The 20,584-nt window shown below is 35.3% G+C and overlaps 3 protein-coding genes and 1 pseudogene across 7 annotated transcripts; 2 read left to right on the forward strand and 2 right to left on the reverse strand.

The window, feature by feature from the left end:
* Positions 1 to 1,404: 1,404 nt before the first annotated feature.
* LOC18595992 (ruBisCO large subunit-binding protein subunit beta, chloroplastic-like) lies at positions 1,405 to 7,196 on the reverse strand. 2 transcript variants are annotated; one of them, XM_007024201.3, is made up of 15 exons: positions 7,051 to 7,196; positions 5,671 to 5,924; positions 5,463 to 5,588; positions 4,933 to 5,070; positions 4,735 to 4,830; positions 4,356 to 4,598; positions 3,999 to 4,233; positions 3,743 to 3,912; positions 3,578 to 3,655; positions 3,403 to 3,474; positions 3,168 to 3,272; positions 2,979 to 3,071; positions 2,797 to 2,889; positions 1,829 to 1,952; positions 1,405 to 1,725 (listed from the first exon to the last, which is right to left on the reverse strand). In XM_007024201.3, the coding sequence occupies exons 2-15, from the start codon at positions 5,908 to 5,910 to the stop codon at positions 1,712 to 1,714; spliced, it is 1,827 nt and encodes a 608-aa protein (XP_007024263.2). In that variant the 5' UTR covers positions 5,911 to 5,924; positions 7,051 to 7,196; the 3' UTR covers positions 1,405 to 1,711. The 2 variants fall into 2 exon arrangements, with proteins under 2 accessions (XP_007024263.2, XP_088663616.1); XM_088807490.1 differs by having other exon boundaries at positions 5,671 to 5,878; positions 7,051 to 7,167.
* Positions 7,197 to 7,889: 693 nt separating this feature from the next.
* Positions 7,890 to 11,869, forward strand: LOC18595993 (uncharacterized). Of its 3 annotated transcripts, none has more exons than XM_088807090.1 (4): positions 7,890 to 8,346; positions 8,467 to 8,941; positions 9,059 to 9,474; positions 10,065 to 11,869. In XM_088807090.1, the coding sequence occupies exons 2-4, from the start codon at positions 8,479 to 8,481 to the stop codon at positions 11,406 to 11,408; spliced, it is 2,223 nt and encodes a 740-aa protein (XP_088663216.1). In that variant the 5' UTR covers positions 7,890 to 8,346; positions 8,467 to 8,478; the 3' UTR covers positions 11,409 to 11,869. The 3 variants fall into 3 exon arrangements, with proteins under 3 accessions (XP_088663216.1, XP_007024264.2, XP_088663215.1); XM_007024202.3 differs by having other exon boundaries at positions 8,471 to 8,941; XM_088807089.1 differs by lacking the exon at positions 7,890 to 8,346 and having other exon boundaries at positions 8,364 to 8,941.
* Positions 11,870 to 15,684: 3,815 nt separating this feature from the next.
* On the forward strand, positions 15,685 to 18,659 carry LOC18595994 (uncharacterized; annotated as a pseudogene). The gene is made up of 3 exons (XR_016027004.1): positions 15,685 to 16,341; positions 16,502 to 16,918; positions 17,183 to 18,659. The product of XR_016027004.1 is annotated as an uncharacterized LOC18595994 (transcript).
* An 803-nt stretch (positions 18,660 to 19,462) lies between these two features.
* LOC18595995 (early nodulin-like protein 7) lies at positions 19,463 to 20,556 on the reverse strand. The gene is made up of 2 exons (XM_007024204.3): positions 20,170 to 20,556; positions 19,463 to 19,982 (listed from the first exon to the last, which is right to left on the reverse strand). Exons 1-2 carry the CDS (start codon positions 20,399 to 20,401, stop codon positions 19,648 to 19,650), a joined length of 567 nt encoding a protein of 188 aa, XP_007024266.2. The 5' UTR covers positions 20,402 to 20,556; the 3' UTR covers positions 19,463 to 19,647.
* Positions 20,557 to 20,584: the final 28 nt, after the last annotated feature.

The following is a 20,584-nucleotide window of genomic DNA, read 5'->3' on the forward strand; positions in this document are numbered from 1 at the left end:
ATAATAATTCAGTGTCTTGCTGTTGTGATGGGCAATCATTTGAACTGAAACCATTAGGAAAACCCACAATATAAATATAGATAATGATTTGATTTGAAACCTTTTTAAGTGCTTCATGATTAAATTAATCTACTGGTTTTTAAAAAATTAATAGTTGACAATAAAGTGTTTGATTAGTGTGTCTCAAGACTAATGTGACTTTTTTCAATTAGGAAGAAAAGCAGTTTGCTAACTGACACTTCTAAAAAAAACAAAATTTGATTATCTTGAATTGGAGTGGCTTCTTATCTTTTGCATAAAAGATTCAAGTCTTGTCAAGGAAATCTTCCATTGGAGGTTGGATCTGTAATCTGAAAAAGAAAGATTATCCATGGTTCTATTAATATGATTGCTGCTTAAAAAACCACTTTTGTTGGCTTGGAATATGTTTGTGATTAATGATGTCAGGCTTATGTGTAGAAGATAAAGATGTTAGAAAAGTTCCATTACAAGAAAACCAGGCAAATGCAACAATAAAGAAATGATAAAAAAAAAAAAAGAAAAAATCAAAAAGAGAAAAATAAGGAGAAAGAGAAACCCACAAGAAAAGATTTTCCATATGCTAACACAAAAACAGGGTTGGTAGATTGTTCATAAGCTTTGATATTGTTCATATCTCCCCTTAATATATTACTGAAAACTAATATATCAATCAATTTAATTCAATATTACTAGATCCATTGTAACAAGTCATACATCATCCATACATTTTGTTTTGTAAAACAATGAGTTTGTACTTTGGAAAGTTTGATATGGTTGTTGATGATTAAACAGTATGAGGGGTGGTTCTTGTGTTGTATTCAAATATCTACTCTTTTTAACATGCCCACCTTTAATTGCCAGCCTTTCTTTCATACTATTTATGGAGTTAAAGAGTTGAAATTAGCCCTCTAATTGGTGGAAACCAAAATTGCTGTAATGGTGGCTTGGGACAGCTGGGGACAGAGGCAATACAAAAGCGAGAAAGAACAAAACCCAACAAACGGTACACTTACCAAAACAGGGATAACTGAGATTAAGGAAAAGAGAATGGTAGTGGAGATTTTGACAGCCATCACAATAATGCAAATGAAGATAGTGCGCCTAAGTTGGTGAATGGATTGAGCTTTAAAACCCATAATTTACTTTCACTTTTATCTCACATTTTCTTCACTCCTACAAAGGAATGGCTAGGCCTTCACCAAAACTACTATTTCCCATCTTTTCGGAGCAATATGCTTGGATTTTTTCGAGTTTCGAGAATGTCAAAACTGGGTAAATTCCCTTTAGTTTCAGCAGTTTTTGTGACTACCTTTAGACCTAAGCCGAAATATTCTGAAGACATAATTCAATAAAATTACTTTAGCACAAAAACAAGGGTACAGATATACAAACAATTTTTTTGACTATGCTCAAATGTGTGGTACCTTGCTTTCACAGGGGTACACATGCCTGCATTTACTGGAAACATGAACAATCCTACCATCTCTAACAATGCATAATTATTAGGGGAAAAGCATCCAATCTCACTACCAGAATGAAAGACTATAATTGGAAGTTACAAAATTATGACTTATGCCTCAATGGAGAAAAAAAAAATTGAGCCTCTATAGTCTCATAAACCTTGGTTCAGCTGCTGCCATTCCGCCACTGGGACTAAAGAATAATTGTTTTCATCAATGTGCACGGTAGTTTAGTACCCATAACCTAATCACAAAAAGCAAGGCAATAGGTTAACCAACCATTTGAACAAAGCTTAAATGTTGAAGGTCAAAAGCATCAAGTAGTGCTTCCAATCAACAATAAAAACCTGAGTTATCCATAGGGTTCCCAGCAGCCGCAGGTTCAGGTTCCTTGATGTCAACAACCACAGCATCTGATGTGAGGAATGTTCTTGCAACAGAAGCTGCATGCTCCAAGCAACATCTTACCACCTATGTTTCAGAACACCATAAGATTACTTGATAAATCGCCAAACATAATGTTCAACTTGACAGCCATCCTTTTAGTAGGGCACACAAAAGATCAATGGGAAAAAAAAAGGATGTTTTCAAACAATTTACTAAAATCAACTCAATCTATATTAAATCTGAATACCAAGGTCAAATCATTTGATTATATTTGAGAAGTGCAACAGATGCACAACATTGACAGAAAAGGGTAAAAATCATAATTCTGATGCCATGTGAACAGAGCTCATTGTTTGATAACTAGCAAGCCCAGTAATTGAGAAAGTTGCCCTAATTTAGTTTAAACATGAGTTCAGAGATCCAGTTAGCATGCCAAGTCTCTGTACTAAAGTCTTAAGTAGCAGATGATGAGATCTGCCCCCATTTCATGTAACACATATATATGAGGCCAATGACTTAATCAGCCTAAGTCACACCTAATGAAAATATTGGAGAAATATATATATATATATATACTAACCAGTATAACAAACTTCGTGTGGTATAAGTATACTCACAAATACACTATATAAGAGTTTTTTGGAATATAAATTAAAAAAGGAATTTGTGGCTGTATATGGCTAAATATAATGGGAATGTAGGAGCCAGAAAAATGATTAAGAGAAAGATAGACACACCCCTCAGTTTAAATTATTCCACGTAAGATTCACAAATAAGGCATAAGATGAACATTCATGAAGCTTAATCATATGCTTATTGCCTATGTATGAGCCAAAGTGCTCTCAGCATTCCTGAGAATAAATCAATTTCTTGTTCTTCTGGACAGGAAAAAAAGTAAAGAACAGTCTCAAGCAATAAAGAAACTCACTTTCGTAGGATCAATAATACCAGCTGCCATCAGATCCTCATATTTTCCAGTTGCAGCATTATAACCATAGTTGGGATTGTCACTAGACAGCACCTGATGGCCAAAATGAGAACAGATAATGTGATGAGATTAATAACTGCTAAACGAAATATGACCAGACAAGATACATCACAATAGCATACCTTTTCAATGACAACACTCCCATTGACCCCAGCATTCTTGGCAATTAACTTCATTGGATAGCTCAGTGCCCTTTTAACAATATCTGCTCCAACCTGCCAAAAATTATTAGAAGGTGTAAAAAATGTTTCATTGCCTAATAAGAAAGTCCATAGTCCAATAGATAAGTGAAAATTTAAGACATGCATCACCTTCTGTTCATCATTGTCAAGAGTCTCTCTTACAGCATCAACTTTAGCTGCAAGCCTCAATAAGGTGCAGCCTCCACCAACTACAATCCCTTCTTCAACAGATGCCTGAAAAAAAAAATTGAGTATTTTAGAATCAATAAGAAATTGAATTTAAGCTTGACAAAAGATGTTAGGCGATAAAAGTTGAGAGTAAAATATCTTGTGCAACTTTCGTAAAAAATCTCAAACGACAAACCTTTGTTGCATTAAGAGCATCTTCCACTCTCAATTTCTTTTCTTTAAGTTCTGTTTCTGTTTGTGCACCAACCTAGAAACACAAAGAATTAATTATATAACAAAGAAAAAGACATCAATATACTACATATTTAAGTATACCACCAACACTTGCATTAAGCAAGGCCAAGGTTCACCTGAATAACAGCAACACCGCCTGAGAGTTTTGCAATTCTTTCATTGAGCTTTTCTTTTTCATAGTCCTGCTCTGCTGCCTGCATATATACTACATTTATCACTAAAGAGAGGATAACACAGGTGAAGATAGTAATATGAGGGGAAAACGGATTCAGTGGAAGCACCTCAACAAGGTTCTTGATTTGGGCAACTCTCTTATTTACTGCTTCCTGTGTGCTTCCATCACCAACAATTGTAGTTGTCTCCTTAGTGAGCACCACTTTCGCAGCTTGCCCCAGGACCTCCTTCTCAGCTTTGTCCAATGACAAACCAACCTCATCTCTTATTACAGTACCTAAATATGTGTTACATTTAAGTTTAAGAAGAGAACATTGAGCAGGTACAACTTATGTAGCTATTTTCATAAGATACCATACAAACCTCCAGTGAGTATAGCAATATCGTCAAGATATTGACTTTTGCGCTCTCCAAAACCAGGGGCTTTCAGTGCAGCAATCTTTAATGACCCTCTGAGCTTGTTCACAACAAGAGTAGCAAGAGCTTCCTGCTCGATATCTTCTGCAATTATTACAATTGGGTAACCCTCTTTAATAGCATCTTCCAAAACGTGGATGAGATCTCTTGCATTTGTTATCTTTTTGTCAACAAGTAGTAACTGCACAAAACAGCTTTAGAAGTCAGTGACATTCTCAAAATAGAATCCCTGAGGATCTGCCTACAGAGAATAACATCTTGCTTCTGAGTTGATCCTTTGATCAATCAACACTTGCCAAATACCTTACAATTTTCATATTCAACAGCCATTTTCTCACTGTCTGTAACAAAGTAAGGAGAGATATAACCACGGTCAAATTGCATCCCTTCCACAACATACATGCTGTTTTCGGAACCGCTGCCTTCCTCAAGAGTCACTATGCCTTTTCTTCCCACCTTGCCCATAGCTTCAGCAATCATATTGCCTACTTCATAGTTGTTTCCTGCACTAACGGCAGCCACATCTGCTAGTTCACTGTCTTCAACCTGCAGACCAACACCAACGGTCAAATTTGCCTTCCAGATATACATCATGAAAATTTTGAAGTTATAACTCCATTTAGAAAGTAAAATTGGTTGAGACTTTGTGAATCATGGTAGAAAGAACAACACGCTGGTTTACCTCTTTTGACATCATCTTAAGTTCAGACACCAGGGCCTTAGTAGTGCTTTCAATACCTTTTGTAATTTGAACAGGATTTGCACCAGCAGCAACCACCTGGAGAAAATAACCAAAAAACCAAAAAGCATTAAAGCAATATAAGCATAGATAGGACATCAAATTTTACAATGAGATAATAGATATGAAGTTCTCACAAACCTTAACACCTTCAGTTATCAAACCTTGTGCAAGAACAACTGATGTGGTTGTTCCATCACCAGCTAGATCATTGGTCTTTGAAGCAGCCTGTCTTACCAATCTAGCACCAATGTTCTCCACAGGATGCTCCAACTCAACCTATAAAAAGGAAGTGAAAAATCATAAATGAAAGAAGCAGCTTGCATAAAAATTAAAAAATGAAAAAAAGGAGGGTTGGGAGGGGGGGGGGGGGGGGGGGGGAGAGAGAGAGCAAATTTTCCAGTCAAACCCAGGAAAAAAAAAGTATTCTTAAGTAAACAAACAATTAAAGCTATCTGAAACCAAAAAAAAAAAGAGCAAAATATCCAGTAAATAATCCAGGTGGTTAATCATTTATCATCAACTGAAGAAGTCAAAACTTCGACATATGCAATCAAAATAAGAAAGACTGGCATGCAAGAGAAATAATTCATTGCTATTCATTTGTTGTTGATTGCTTCTATGTATCAAACACCAATAACAAAAGTATTATTAAAAAAAGGTGACCATACCTCCTTAGCAACAGTGACACCATCATTAACAATTTTTGGGGAGCCAAACTTGCTCTCTAAAACTACATTTCTCCCTTTTGGACCAAGAGTAACACCAACTAAGTCAGCAAGTTTGTTAACACCTGTCTGAAATGGAAAAGAAAAAAGAATACATAAACAAAATTGCCAAAGGAGATCAGACTAAACAAACCATTCATTGCCAACATACTTGAAGCTTCTTAATAGCAGAACCATCCTTGTTGAAATGCAACTCCTTGGCCATAGCCCAAATTTTGGAAGAGTGTCCTCTCCGTAAAATCACATTCTGTTTCCTGCCTACAATGGCACTTGAAGATATAGAATCAAATGACGATAGTCGACCTGAAGAACTCAAAAACTTTTTGTCCATTGTCCTACTGCAGGGAAATGCTGGGGAGCTATACAACAAGGCATTGAAAGATGATGTCATTTTCTTTCAGGAATCTGAAACATTAAACAAAACACAAGACATACAGATCCAATTAATGGCCACCTAAACAGATAGAGCAAAAAAACTGTATGTGTTAAAGTCATAAGCTTCAAGTTCTACAAGAAAGGGAGATATCCTTGTAAAATAGATAGATCTAAGGCCCACACTAAGGATATGAATTAACTCCATATTTCACACATGATATTGACATGTAATTTACAAGGCAGAGTTGAAATAATCTCCCAAATCACTGACAGTGATAGTTATAGACGACTGATGAGGCTATTTTAGAGGATCTCAAGGCAACATTATTTTGTTAGACCATTCATATACAAACAACATGGACTGCTTTTGGAAACTGAAAGATATACAATTGAACAAGTTCATTTTTAATAATGAGAAGCACATAGACACGTTAATATACTCATGAAAAGAATTTAAATAAAAGAGTTTCTAAAAGCAAATATTAGTCAGTTTAATGCAGAAAGTATCACATACTACTAGGCTGTAGAAACCATATGGAATGCAAAAAACACTATCAATCTTTACCAGCCGCATCTTGCTAGAATTTTTTTCAAATTCTGTACCCAAGAGTTTCTCAACAAGTACATCCAGAGTTATTCAAATTTCTTCACAAGAATCAAACCAAATTCAAAGCAGAAAATAACTTAAATTTTCCACTTTAATGACTAATAAGTTAGAATAATTTAGCAGAAAATACATGCAAAAATTCAGGAACCATGTCTGAACCCATTTACTAGAAAATATCAAATTGAAAACTTGACATGGACTTTTTATCCTCTACAACAACCAAAAACAAAGTTTTTTTTGGTTATCCCAGAAAATTCACATGACAAAAAACAAATATTAATAAGAAAAAAAAATAAGAAACTTCTTTCATCAATTCTTTTGCCTATATAGACACATATAAACAACAACCCAGGAATCTAAAATAAAAGCTTGTCCTACTTCAAATGTAGTTTCCATCATTCATAAAGCAAAACAAAAGTGAACTTTATATACACTGCAAATTTTCTCTTCTCTTCTTTTCCTTACATTTTCTCAGCATCGAGGAAACAAAAAGAAAAATGTAAAGAAGAAACATTCACAAAACAAAAAGAAAACTGGGAAAGTTTTTACCTGGAAAATGGCAGTTGATAGGATAGGTTTTAAAAGGGTTTGTGAAGATAAGGAATACACAAGAGACAGCAAAAATGTCAGCTTGGGAAACTCCGGTGAGTGAATGCAGTGGTTAAAAGTCTTAATTATAGGGAAGGGGGTTTTGATATCTGTGTCGATAGTGTAGAATTCTTAGGGTAGTCCTCATTGCTTGGAATGAATCTAAACAGTTGATAAGGAGGACTTAAATTGTCATGTCAGTCCTTGTTTTGATCCTTGTCTGTGGGCTGATGCTGTAGCTGTTTCATATGGAGCCCAAGCCTGATTTAGTCTGCGTAATGCAGGGCAGCCCAAAGGAGTAACATATTTCTACCTCAATTTAATTAAAAATAGTTAACTAGTATATATGTCAATCAACACCGATAATTTTCATCATTTTATATTGTAAATTTGAATATACAAGATATTTTAGCAACATTGCTACAAAATCCAAATTTACTTAAATTCATATCATATTCTTGTTGTGTTGCTGTATCGTATATAAATTTGTCATATCTATTTAAACTTATAAATATATTTAATTTAGATAAAAATATATATTCTTGTACCAAATGATTAACATAATGGGTACTTTTCCTTTTTGAAAAAGGAAAAACGATTGTTTGATGAGTATAGTTTGATCCTTAAATCTCTTAAAAATGAATTACCCTGTGTCAAACCATCAGTTTTTCCTACAAGTTACTTAATATATAGTTAGTCCAACATTATAATATTTGGCTAGTCAAGTCAAATCATCAACAAAAATGTCAAATGTGAGTAGTCAAAGTCCAGAAAGAAAGTGCTGTGCGCTTCCCTTCCTTCTGGACCAACCTTGGTTTGCAGCAACCGGCAGAGTATTTATGGTACTTTCTTAATCGTTTTCAATTTTTTCATATGCCATACATTTGAAAGTAGACCAAATAGTTTGTTGAATGAAGACCAGTTCCTAAGCACACAAAACCCAAACAAAAATTATGAAGACTAAGTCTCCGTCAATTCGTTTACAAATATTTAGATGATAGCTGTGCTTGAAGATTTTAGGTTCCAATTCCTGCAATTCTGCATGTCTCAGCGCATCGTTATGAAGTAAGTTTGAAGTTGACTAAATGCTACATGATATCCAATTTCTGGTACTTTCCCAGGATTATAAAGAGGAAGCATGTGTATTAGTTGAACATGGTAGGTAGGGACTTAGGAACAGGAAGAGTCCCCTAAGAACAATTTCTAGTAGATGCAAAAGCACAAGGGTCTGCCTTGAAGTGCTTTTACTAGCGAAAGGTATGAAGTTAACAAAGTCCTTTTATCTTCTTTCTTTTTTTTTTTTTTTCTCTTTATGGTAGTCTATTTCATTCCTCTTCTAAATTCTGTGATTGTTTTTTTATTCTTATGCTACTGGAGATAGAGAGTTCAATGCCTAAGGAAATGGATCCAAAGCTTTTAGAGGCAATTGCAAGAAATTACAGGCACTCCTTTAGTAGTTTAGTTCGCAAGAAAAAAGGAATTCTTGAACGAAGAGATCCCTCTTCGAACACCGCGTTACATCTTGCTGCAAGATTCGGGCATGCCGACTTGGTGAAAGAAATTGTTAAGTTGTGCCCTGACTTGGTTCTATCAGAGAATGAGAGGCAGGAGACTCCGTTACATGAAGCATGCCGTCAAGGGAACGCTGAGGTGATCACCCTGCTTTTTGAGAGCAATCCTGTGGCGGCAACCAAATTCAACAATGAAAACCAGAGCCCTTTCTTGCTAGCCTGCAGAAATGGGCATCTCAATGTGGTGAAACTCATGCTGAGAGAGTCCTGGTTGATGGAATTTGAGGAAGATAGGGTTGACTCAACTCCTTTGCATGTAGCCGTATCGGGCGGACACATAAGTAATAATAAACAGTTTCTGTTAACTATATTTATGTAATTTACTTACATTTCAAGTTCACCATTTTAGATGATCTTCGCTTTTTCAATTTGTTCATTTCTTCTGCGAATTGATGCAGATATCATAAATGAGCTATTGCGAGTACGTCCGCACTTTGCTCGAAAGACTAACAAGAAAGGACTTTCTCCATTGCATTATGCTTCTAGCAGAGGGCACCTGGAGACGACGAAATTGCTTTTGAGCCATGATCCTGACCTTGCTTTGCAATATGACATTGATGGTCACACGCCGTTGCACCTAGCAGCGATTAATGGCTATATGACCATTCTTGAAGCATTTCTGTCAAGCTCTCCCACTTCCATCGGATATTTGACTAGAGATGGAGAAACAGTGTTCCATCTGGCCATAAGATTTGGAAAATATAATGCATTTCTATTTTTAGCACGGTTTTTCAATTTTACCAATCTTCTCCGACGGCAAGACGGATTTGGAAACACCATATTGCATCTTGCCGTCCTAAGAGAGAACTACCAAGTAACTCCCTCTTCTTTTCTCTTTCTTTCTCTGCAATTTTACACACGAATTCTTGTAAACGCACAGGTTTTCACAGTTCATAATTTCATATGATCGGGGTTGAGCTCATGTAGTGGCAATTGTCATCAATTATTATACTATTATCATATACACATGAGTTGGAGAGGAAAAACTCCACAAGAGAATTTATTTTCTGTCACATATCTTTGTAATTGAATATGTTATTAATAATTTAATGTTATGAATATTTTCATTCATAATTAACAGGATATGCAGTAAATATATATATATATATATATATATATATATACATATTTGTGGAGTTTATTTTCAAGAATTACAAGCAAAAAGGAACAAATGTGCTGGCTGGAAGTAATTCTAAAGACACAGCTCAAGTTTGAGTTTCTGTATTTTTCCTCAAATATGTTCCAAAACAATAGTTATTGAGCTTGAGAACAGAAAAACAGTTTCTGCTGAAAATTCACTGATCAGATTCTGGTATTATGATATTTGTTCCCCTAGTATTATCACAACACGTGCTTGTACATTTTACTATTTAACTTCAAAGTTTTCTGTCAAGATGATTTCAGTCAGTGAAGTACATCATTGATACAACTGCCGTGGACATCAATCATCAGAATCTTAAAGGATACACGGCATTAGATATCCTTGAACATTCCGGAGTAGATGCAGAGAACAAGCAATTGAAGGCATTGTTACAGAGAGCTGGAGGTAAAAGCAGCAAGGAATTCTCACCTCTTACGCCAGATATTAAACAAATCAATCCGTCAATGGTGACACTTGAAAACCCCAGAGATGAAATCCAGGAGAAAGAGCTAAAAGTTTTTCACCCTGGGCTTGATTCAAGAAGTGTTGGTGAACATCCCAAAGACTCCAAACCTAGCATCGAGCCATCAGTGCACTTGGCTACATCAAGCACGGCACCGAACTCAACAGAGAAGTTTCTCAAGAGTCAGTTTGCAGGGTCTCTACCACAGTCCTGGAAGGAGAGAATGGTTTTGCCAACTCAATGGCACCAGCGAAAGCATCTCAGTAAATCATGTGGACACTTGTCTGCTCTAAGTACGATAGAAGCATCAAGAAAGGATTTACATGAGCATGGGTACGGTGAGAAATCTAATGTTCAGGAGGAGGGTGAGCTATCAGAACCAGAGTCCTCAAAGGAAGAGCAGGATAAACTAAGGAATCTGTGGCAATTGAAGTGTGCCAGTGAAAGACACAGGAAAGAACTAAGTAAACTTCATAGAAGTCGCCAGCATAAGCAATATGAAATGCACAGAGAAGCAGCACTAAATGCCCGGAACACAATAATACTGGTTGCCATGTTGATTGCTACAGTTACGTTCGCGGCAGGCATAAACCCTCCTGGTGGTGTGTATCAGGAGGGACCCTTGAAAGGGAAATCAACAGTTGGAAGAACAAAAGCTTTCAAGGTCTTTATGATAAGCAACTATATCGCATTGTTCACTTCTTTAGGCATTGTAGTAGCTCTAGTCAGCATCATCCCCTTTCAAAGAAAACAGTTAATGAGGCTAATATTGATCACTCACAAGCTCTTGTGGGTATCTTTGTCATTCACTACGACGGCTTTCATCTCTGGCACATGGGTGGTTATGCCACAAGGTCGAGATTGTGGGTGGATTGTGGAGTTTCTACTGGCTGCCAGTGTAGGGAGTCTTGGAATTTTGTTCATTTATCTAGGAGTTGCATTATCTAGGCATCGACGGAGGAAGTTGAGGTGGAGGGAAGAGAAAGATAAAAAAAAGGAAACAGTTGTTGATGCTGCCATCGAAGGAAAAAACCGGTCGCAATGCTCTATATTTGATTCCATTAGTGAAAACCAGTCAGAGCTGAGTCAATCGACCAACTCTGATGTCGATAGTTCCACATCCTTAGGATATCATGCATATTAAAGACAGAAATACTTCAGCAACTATTCGTCCTTTATAGTTCTTGGAACAGCTTTTGTCGGTCTAACTGTGATATTGGTTGAACACTGGTTACGGAAGTTGAAATGGAGAAAAGAAGCTTGCAGACCTCAGAAGGGAAAGTATATCTTCTGTTAATTCAGTTGTTGAGAGTTGCTACCGCCGAGGTTATCATTCATTTTGAAGGCTTACACTTTCAACCCAGAAGTTTGATTTTTCTTTTATTCAACATAAATGCATCCACAAGAATTAATATACCATGTCCACATGGGTTGCAAGTGCTTCCCTTTCTTCCATTCCATGTCTGTATTCAGTTTCTTTTTCTGGATAGAGATCTTCAATTGAGCTTGTACTGAGTTCGTTTTTAAAAGGTCTTGTTTAGACTATTTTTCTCTTTTATGGGCACTTCTATTCGGAGTTGAAACAGAGTGCTCTGTCATTGTCATAGACACTCATCTTCCTCATTTACTTAGCCTGCCTAAGTTCTTCTCGTGTTCCTTAGGACTCCAGATATACCCAGAATATCACCCTCAAGTCTTCACATTTCAAAACGATTAAAAGTATTCAAACAGTAAAAAAAAACAAAAAGAATATCTAATTGAACTCTAGACTATTCTGTTCATGTAAAGTTATCATTGATCAATTTCATAAGCACTTAAAATAATAAGCTCATCTTCAATCTATGGATTAAACTTTTCTTTTCAGTTGTTACAGTTACGTTTGGAAGGAAGAGTTCAAACTCGAGATTTCTTTCTAAATGCATGATGTGGTTGTTAGAGAAATTGCAAAACAAATAAAAATAAAATAAAGCAAGAAGAAACACTAGGAAGTATGAGGTGTGGTATCATTGTCTAGATAATTTTCACCTTTTCGAAATATATAATTCAGTACAAAAGAATTGTAACGGTTATCCTTTGGCAGGAATAGGAGAAAGAAAGAATCCAGCTAAGAAGGAAAGAAATAGAAAATAAGCAAAAAAAGCTTAGGAGAAGATGAGAGGCTTAGGTGTGGTGTGAGTGAGGTAGGGAGGCTGATCGTTGCACTCAATCAGAGAGTTGAGAAAAAGCCTCAAGGAGTTAGAGAAAAAACTTGATCAGCATGTATACTTAGTGAGATATACGTTGTAGCAAAATTAGGAGAGTCATCAGCATGGTAAAATACTTAGTCATATAGACACCGGAGCAAAATTAAGAGAGTTAGGCAAGCATGATAGAGTTTGAGCCTGATTCAATCAAAAGCTTAAAAAAGCATGGTAGGATACTTAATCAAATAGACATTGGAGCAAAACCAAGAGAGTTAGGCAAGCATGATAGAGTTTGAGCCTGATTCAATCAAAAGCTGAAAAAGGTTAAAAAATAATGGTAGAATACTTAATCAAATAGACGTTGGAGCAAAACCAAGAGAGTTAGGCGAGCATGATAGAGTTTGAGTTTGATTCAATCAAAAGCTGAAAAAGAAAAAGCTCTCCTAGTTTGCATGTATACTTTGTGCATGTTTGGCCTGACTTATTTTTGGCTTATCTATTGTTTAAAAGCAGAAGTTGGGTCAAATATGATTTCGTAAAAAGTTCTTAAAAAAAATAACTTTTTTTTCAAAGAATAAAATTTGAAAAAAAAGCTTAAAAAAAACTTAAATTAGAAGCTTTTTCTTCTCTTTTTTTTTAAAAAAAAAACACGTTAGCTTATTAAGAGAGCTATTTTTTTCTCAAAAAGATCCTCTCTATCAAAAAACTCCCTCTCTTTCTCTCCCTATCGATCTTCCTCTCCTCTCTCCTTTTCTGTAAATCATCATTCTAGGGTTTTTTTTTTGTTCTTACAAAAATTAAGAAAAAAGAAAATCCAAAATTTAAAACTGCATTTAGGTAATATTTTTTTTCTTTTTATTTTGTTTTTCATTTTATTTTCTATCGGTTTTTTTTTTTGTGCTTTGAAAACTCTCTTTATTTGTTGATATTTCTCAATTTATTGTTTGATATGATAATTATGTGATGTTTATTTATTTTTAACTTTTTTATGGTGTATATAATATTTGATGATTATGATTGAAATAATTAATTAAATAAGTCAATGGTTGTTGAGAAAAATTAGATGAAAATTGAGATAATATTTGTTGATTATGGTTGTTGAGATAATATTGTTCATGGAGGTGAACTTTATTAGTAAGGACATCAATAGCTATTATTACCACTCAAGACTTTTTTTTTTTTTGGTTCTCCTCCATTGTTAGGGTTAAGAGTTTTAGTATTCGACTCAGTGCTTTCTTTCATCTCTCATTTTTTTTTATTTGATTCAATTTTTTTCTCTTGATTTTATTTATTTATTATTATTCAATAAAAAATTATTTATGAATTATGTGTTACTTATAAATTATTTAAGGAACTCTTTTTTTATGATTTATTATTAATTATAAACTTTATGTTATATAAAAATCCTTTAATATTTTTAAAAATTTATTTCAAATAGATAAAAAATAAAGTTAATTTTTTTATTTTGAACAAAAAATTCGTGATTAATAAAAAGTTATTTATTAAATACCTTTTATGGTAATTTTAACTAAAATTAGAGTTTATATAAGTTGTTTGGCAAAATAACTTATATAAACTCTAATTTTAGTTAAAATTACGTTAAAATGTATTTAATAAATAACTTTTTATTAATCACGAATTTCTTTATTCAAAATAAAAAAATTAACTTTATTTTTTATCTATTTAATATAAATTTTTAAAAATATAAAAAGGATTTTTATATAACATAAAATTTATAATTAATAATAAATCATAAAAAAAGAGTTCCACAAATAATTTATAAGTAACACATAATTCATAAATAACCCATAAGTAAATTAACATTTCTATTTTCCATCAATACAGAGAAAAAAATTGGATCAAATAAAAAAAATGAGAGATCAAAGAAAGTAATGAGTCAACTACTAAAACCCTTAACCTTAACAATGGAGGAGAACCCAAAAAAGAAGAAAAGAATTCTAAGATGGTAGTGATAATTCAAGAAAATCACGTTTAGTTATTGATGTCCTTACCAACAAAGTTCACCTCTATGAATAATATTATCTCAACAACCATAATCAATAAATATTATCTTAATTTTCATCTAATTTATCTCAACAACCATTGACCTATTTGATTAATTATTTCAATCATAATCATCAAATATTATATACACCATAAAAAAGTTAAAAATAAATAAGCATCACATAATTGTCATATCAAACAATAAACTGAGAAATATCAACTAATAAAGAGAGTTTCAAAGTCCAAACGATAGAAAATAAAATGAAAAACAGAATAGAAAAAAAAAAGAAATAATACTTTAATGCAGTTATGAATTTTGGATTTTTTTTTCTTAATTTTTGTAAGAACCAAAAAACCTCTAGAATGATGATTTACAAAAAGGAAGAGAGAAGAGGGAGATCAATAGGGAGAAAGGGAGAGAGTATTCTTAACAGAAGATCTTTTGGAAAAATAGCTTTTCTAATAAGTTGGCGTGTTTTTATAAAACAATAGAGAAGAGAAAGTTTTTGGAGCGTTTTTTTAAGCTTTTTTTATATTTTATTTTTTAAAAAAAGTTATTTTTTTTAAAGAGTTTTTCACGAAATCCTGTTTGATTCAGATTCAACTTCAGCTTCTACTTTTAAGCAATAGGTAAGTTAAAAATAAGTTAAGCCAAACGAACACTTAGTCAGATATACGTTGTAGCAAAATTAGGAGAGTCATCAACATGGTAAAGTACTTAGTTAGTTGAAAAAGGTTAAAAAAGCATGGTAGAATACTTAGTCAAATAGACGTTGGAGCAAAACCAGGAGAGTTAGGCAAGCATGGTAGAGTTTAAGTCTGATTCAATCAAAAGCTAAAAAAGGTTAAAAAATTAAAGCTAATGTACAAATATTCAATTGGGTCTAGCCCATGTGTATATTTACGCACAAGAAAAAATATCTGAAATTTCTCAAGGTCTGGTCTAATCTTGTGTGCGGGTGAACCCACTCATATTTCCTTACTTGCAACAAGCCTGAATTTTTATATATATAAAGCATTCACCTCTCTTATTTGAACTTTATAAAATACATTATTTTCTTACCGTGGTTACCACTAATTTACTTGGTCCATATATTATTGATGAGATCTTCAATCAACCAACCAAATTATTGATTTTTTGGGTTGCCACGGTATATTGTTTATTGACTTGGTTGGATTTGCCAAGAACTTTCGACTTAGCTTCCTGGAAGAAACGAACAATGATAAAATCAACCCTGAAGAAACTAGGAAGCAAAGTCGAGAGGAATCAGCCGTATGACAATTCGAGGAAGGGGAGGTGGGGGGAATAAAGGCAAATGAGAAGAGAATTTTTGAACTTCGTTCTCCTCCTTCCACGATTCCTATAATTAGAAGTTTATAATCCCCAGTGGATCGTGGACATGCTTTTAGTCTAGAGTTAAGCTCAGAAGCATAACGAGATGGACCCCAGGTTTCTTGAAGCAATTGCAGGAAATGATGCCTTGGCTTTAACCAGTTTGGTTCGGGAGAATGAAGGCATTCTTGAACAAAGAACTACCAACTCGCTGAACACAGCTTTACACCTTGCTTTAAGGTTTGGAAGCAACAATTTGGTGATGGAAATCATTAAGTTACAACCAAATTTGGTGGCAACGGAGAACAGGAAGCTAGAAACTCCCCTGCATGAAGCTTGTCGTGCGGGAAATGCTGAGGCAGTGATGCTGCTGTTAGAGAGCAACCCCTGGATAGCATGCAATTTGAACTGTGAAAATCAAAGTCCATTATTCATTGCTTGCAGCAATGGGCGTCTCAATGTGATAAAGCTGCTTTTGAATCAACCTTGGTTGCAAGGACTAGAAGATGATGCTGATCTAACTTGTGCTCATGAAGCTGCATCAAAAGGGCACATTGGTATGCGATCAATTTTTCTTTGCCAAGAGTGTCATTGTAAAACAAATTGAATGCTAATTATCACAAATTTACATCAACTGACTAGCATGTTTTGGTATTTTTCGTTTGTTCATGACATCAAATTATGTATACTAACATATATTCCGGATCCAACCATCAGAAATAATGAGGGAGATACTAAAAATCTTTCCAGACATGGGGCGAAAGGTTGACAGAAATGGACGTTCACCACTGCACTATGCTTGCAGTAAAGGGCACTTGGATATAACCAAAATGCTTCTAAAGCATGATCTGGACCTTGCTTTTCAGTTCGATAACAATGGTTATACACCATTGCACTTGGCAGCTATGAACGATGATGTTGGAATTCTTAGAGCATTTGTGTCTATGGTTATACACATCTGTTCACTGTCTCACAGAAGATGGAGAAACTGTGTTTCATCTTGCTGTAAAGTTCAATCAATGTAATGCCTTTGTATTCTTGGCAGTGGTTTTCAGTGAGACCAATCCCTTCAACCGACCAGACTCGCATGGGAACACAATCTTGCATGTAGCTCTCTCCCAAGGACACTATCACGTATGTATTATCTCTTTCCCTTTATGTCTGTGAGTTTAGAGATACGTATATGTATTGTGGAGTAATGAATAATGATTCAGTGACAGAAACTAACGAATTAAAAACGGTAAATGATGGAAAAGAAAAGGCCATATGCAAGTAGAAAGAAAAGCTCTTTGCTACACATTTTGCACGATATAATGGGATTAAATTGGGAATTTCATTATGCAAGTTCATTTCTTAAGTTATTGTTTTCATTTTTCTTTTCCAATGAGTTCATTACAGCTGGCAGACTACATCATGAACATAGCAAGAGTGGATGTTAATTATCGAAACTATAGAGGACATACAGTGCTTGACATCCTCAACCAAGCTGGATACACTTCAGAAATCCAGCTTTTGAAAGAGAGGATCAAAAGAGCAGGTGATAGGACTGGTATTGCATTTCCTGAAATCCAGAGCCCCAGAGAAGCACTTGAACAACAATTTGAATTGCTTCTGGAGACTGGAAGTCAACATGAATATGCTCATGATAACAGGGTGCCAGAGCTTTCGCCTAGATCCGTCATGGCTACGAATTCAAGGGTGAACTTGCTGCCACGTCAAGCTCACGAGAAGCCTGAAATCGAGAATGCTGATTCATCACAGTGTGAATCCTCACAGAGAACCAAAAGAAGTCCTCAAATCAGCATGCGTCAACGCAGACGCCATAGCAGAAGAAACAGGCAAGACATGATTGAATTTTATAAATATGGCCAGCATAAACAACATAATGCATATAAAGAAGCACTGCAAAATGCAAGGAACACAATCACGATAGTGGCCGTTTTGATTGCCACAGTTACTTTTAGTGCTGGCATTAGTCCTCCTGGTGGTGTATACCAAGAAGGTCTACTAAAGGGAAAATCAATGGTGGGCAGAACAATCGCTTTTAAGGTCTTCGTGATAAGTAACAACATTGCGCTTTTCACATCTTTATCAATCGTTATCTTTCTGGTTAGCATCATCCCGTTTCAAAGAAAACCTCTTATGAGGTTCCTAATTATTGCTCATAAAGTCATGTGGTTGGCAGTGTCGTTCATGACTAAAGCTTTTGTAGCAGCGACATGCATCATTGTGCCACATGGTCATGGTAATGGTTGGCTTCGTGAGGCTTCTGCAGCTATTGGTGCTGGAAGTGTAGTACTTGCTTTTATCTGTCTAGGAGTTATGTTGGCTAGACACATGGTGAGGAAGGTGAAGTGGAGGAAAGAGAAGGGAGAGAGGAAAGAGACAAACAATGAAAGCAAAAGTCACTCTCACTCTAGTAATTCTGATCAGGAGAGTGCCAAATATCTAGGATATCATGCATATTGAACATTCGGTAATCAAATGAATGGCTATTTGTTCTGTGCCATGGAAACAGATTTTCCTTTAGAAGTTGGATTGCATTTACGTGGTGTGGTCATCGATTCCAATGTAAGCTTTCGCATAAGGGAACAAAATCATACCAATGCAAGGAAATCCCATATGCTTCCCTGTCTCAAATCAGAAAACCATGAAACCACAGATTCTTTTATCTAATTGATTAAGATGAGTTACAAGTCATATATGTGTTGCCATGGCAGTTTTCTATGGATCCAGTTATGCTCCTACTGAAGCTGTATCCAGAGAAGGTATAAACTGCCAGGGTATTAAGAAATTAGTTGGGAGTGGCCCCATCTCCTATTGCATTTTTGTTAATGTAACTGCTCTCAAGATTTTAATCCATGTTCTTGCATAATTTTACCTTTTGTTGAGAAGATCATCTAGCTACGGCTAACAATTTGACAGATAGAGCAAATCCAACTAAATGACACCAAAAACTGTAAGTTCGTGAGGATTTTGGGGAATGAAGTATAAGTGTTTGAATTTGCGCAAGATATTCTAGCATCCCAAATGCTGATGATATATCATATATACAAGAGCTCGACCGTAAGGGAGAAATCCATTCATCCAAACTGTAAATCGTAAAACAGTTGGATCAACTGTTTAACTGAATGTTTGAATCCGTGGGTAGATTTCCACATAGATGAAGCTATTCTTTAAACCTAAAATTTTAGCCAATAACGAAAAAGAAATTCTGCTACAATGATCTAACTATGCTTTTCCTTTAAGCACAAACTCTACAATAAGGAATTTAAAATTTCAATGCTTCGAGCAGGTATGGATATAAATTATTCACTAATTAAGAGGCTGGGAATGGTAGCGCCTGCTTAACATTTTCATAGCTATTAAGATTTCTCATCCCTAAATATGAAGGATTCACAGAGAAATATGCATAGGAAAGCTTAGCAAATGGTTCCAACACAGACAGTCTTTGTCATTGTCATGGACTGTCATTTTCATCACTGGGTTGGTCTGAGTCCCTCCCTTGTTCCTTAAGGACCTACAAATAGCCAGATTCCTAGAATAAGAGTCTTGATATCCTAATGTTGCAAAATTGACTGAAACTCCCACAACATGGCATTCATTGCAAATCAGATTTTTCCTTTTCTGTTTTTGGCTGTAAAAGTGAACCCTCAATAAATCAATATGAAGAAGACCTTTTAAATAATGACTTCAAATACTAATGTAACCACCATTAGCAATAGCTTCATCAGAATAATCCAACATACAATATTAATTAAATGTATAATTAAACAATAAGAAAGAAGTCCAACAGTTGGAATCTGTCCCTGAAGAAAGAAAAAAAGACTAAAACAAAGCAAAGGAATAGGTTCTGGTGCACATCATACCAAAGTTACGACTGTGACAGTAAGAGCCACAAAGACTGAACTAAGTGTCACTGTAACCACTAATCCTGAACTAGGATGTGGTCCTGGTGCTATGTCAACCCCAGAAGGTGGAGATTCAGCTCTTTGGTGCAAACCCATCACCCGGATGAGCAATTTCTGACCCTTCTTGCAGTGATCGACGGCGCCGCTGAGGAAGTAGAAGAGTCCAGGCCTATCAAGATTGATAACAGTCTTTCCATCGTTAAAGGAAGAGATGGGTTTGTTTGTGTTGCAATGAAAGTAATCCCATTTCTCCACCACCAGGACTGAGTCATTCTGATACTCAAAAGCTGCATCAAGAAATGATAAATATATAAGAACCTGTAAGTTTAAAAGTATCCTGACCTAAAGCAAACAGCAGTGAGCATTATATCAATAAATTCTTGAAAAAATTTATAAAGATAAGAATGTTAAATAATAATACTAGTTATAAAAAATGGAGGGTGTAACTAAGCAAAAGGTAAGAATTAAACTCACAAAGGGAGTCTCCAACATGAAACCTTTTGCTCCTAGCCCACTGGCTGTACACCGCAGTGTTGTTAGCGCTAGGCTGCTGCCAACCTATATGATCGCCCACTTTGAACCCTTCGGAAGCTTCAACTGAGCCAATATTCATGGCAGCTAAAATAAGAAAACAAGTGCAAACTAAACCCCGGAAAGGTTCCATACTTGAGTTGTTCATTTTTGTATTACGAGGTTCAGACTTCATACTTGAGGAAGAATTAATACTAAAAAGAAATAGAAGTTAGTTGGAGTTTAAATTATGAGCATGGCGGGTTGGGTTGGAGAACGTGTGACAGGCGTTGCGGACAGTTATGCAGAAACGTGCATGCTTGCGGTTTTTTGTGGGTTCAAATATCTCGTGTTGTTGACAGGGCCTACTGCTCAATCG

The sequence above is a fragment of the Theobroma cacao genome, chromosome 6 (assembly GCF_053813885.1).
Source record: "Theobroma cacao isolate CCN51 chromosome 6, ASM5381388v1, whole genome shotgun sequence".
NCBI classification, from domain to species: Eukaryota; Viridiplantae; Streptophyta; class Magnoliopsida; order Malvales; family Malvaceae; genus Theobroma; species Theobroma cacao.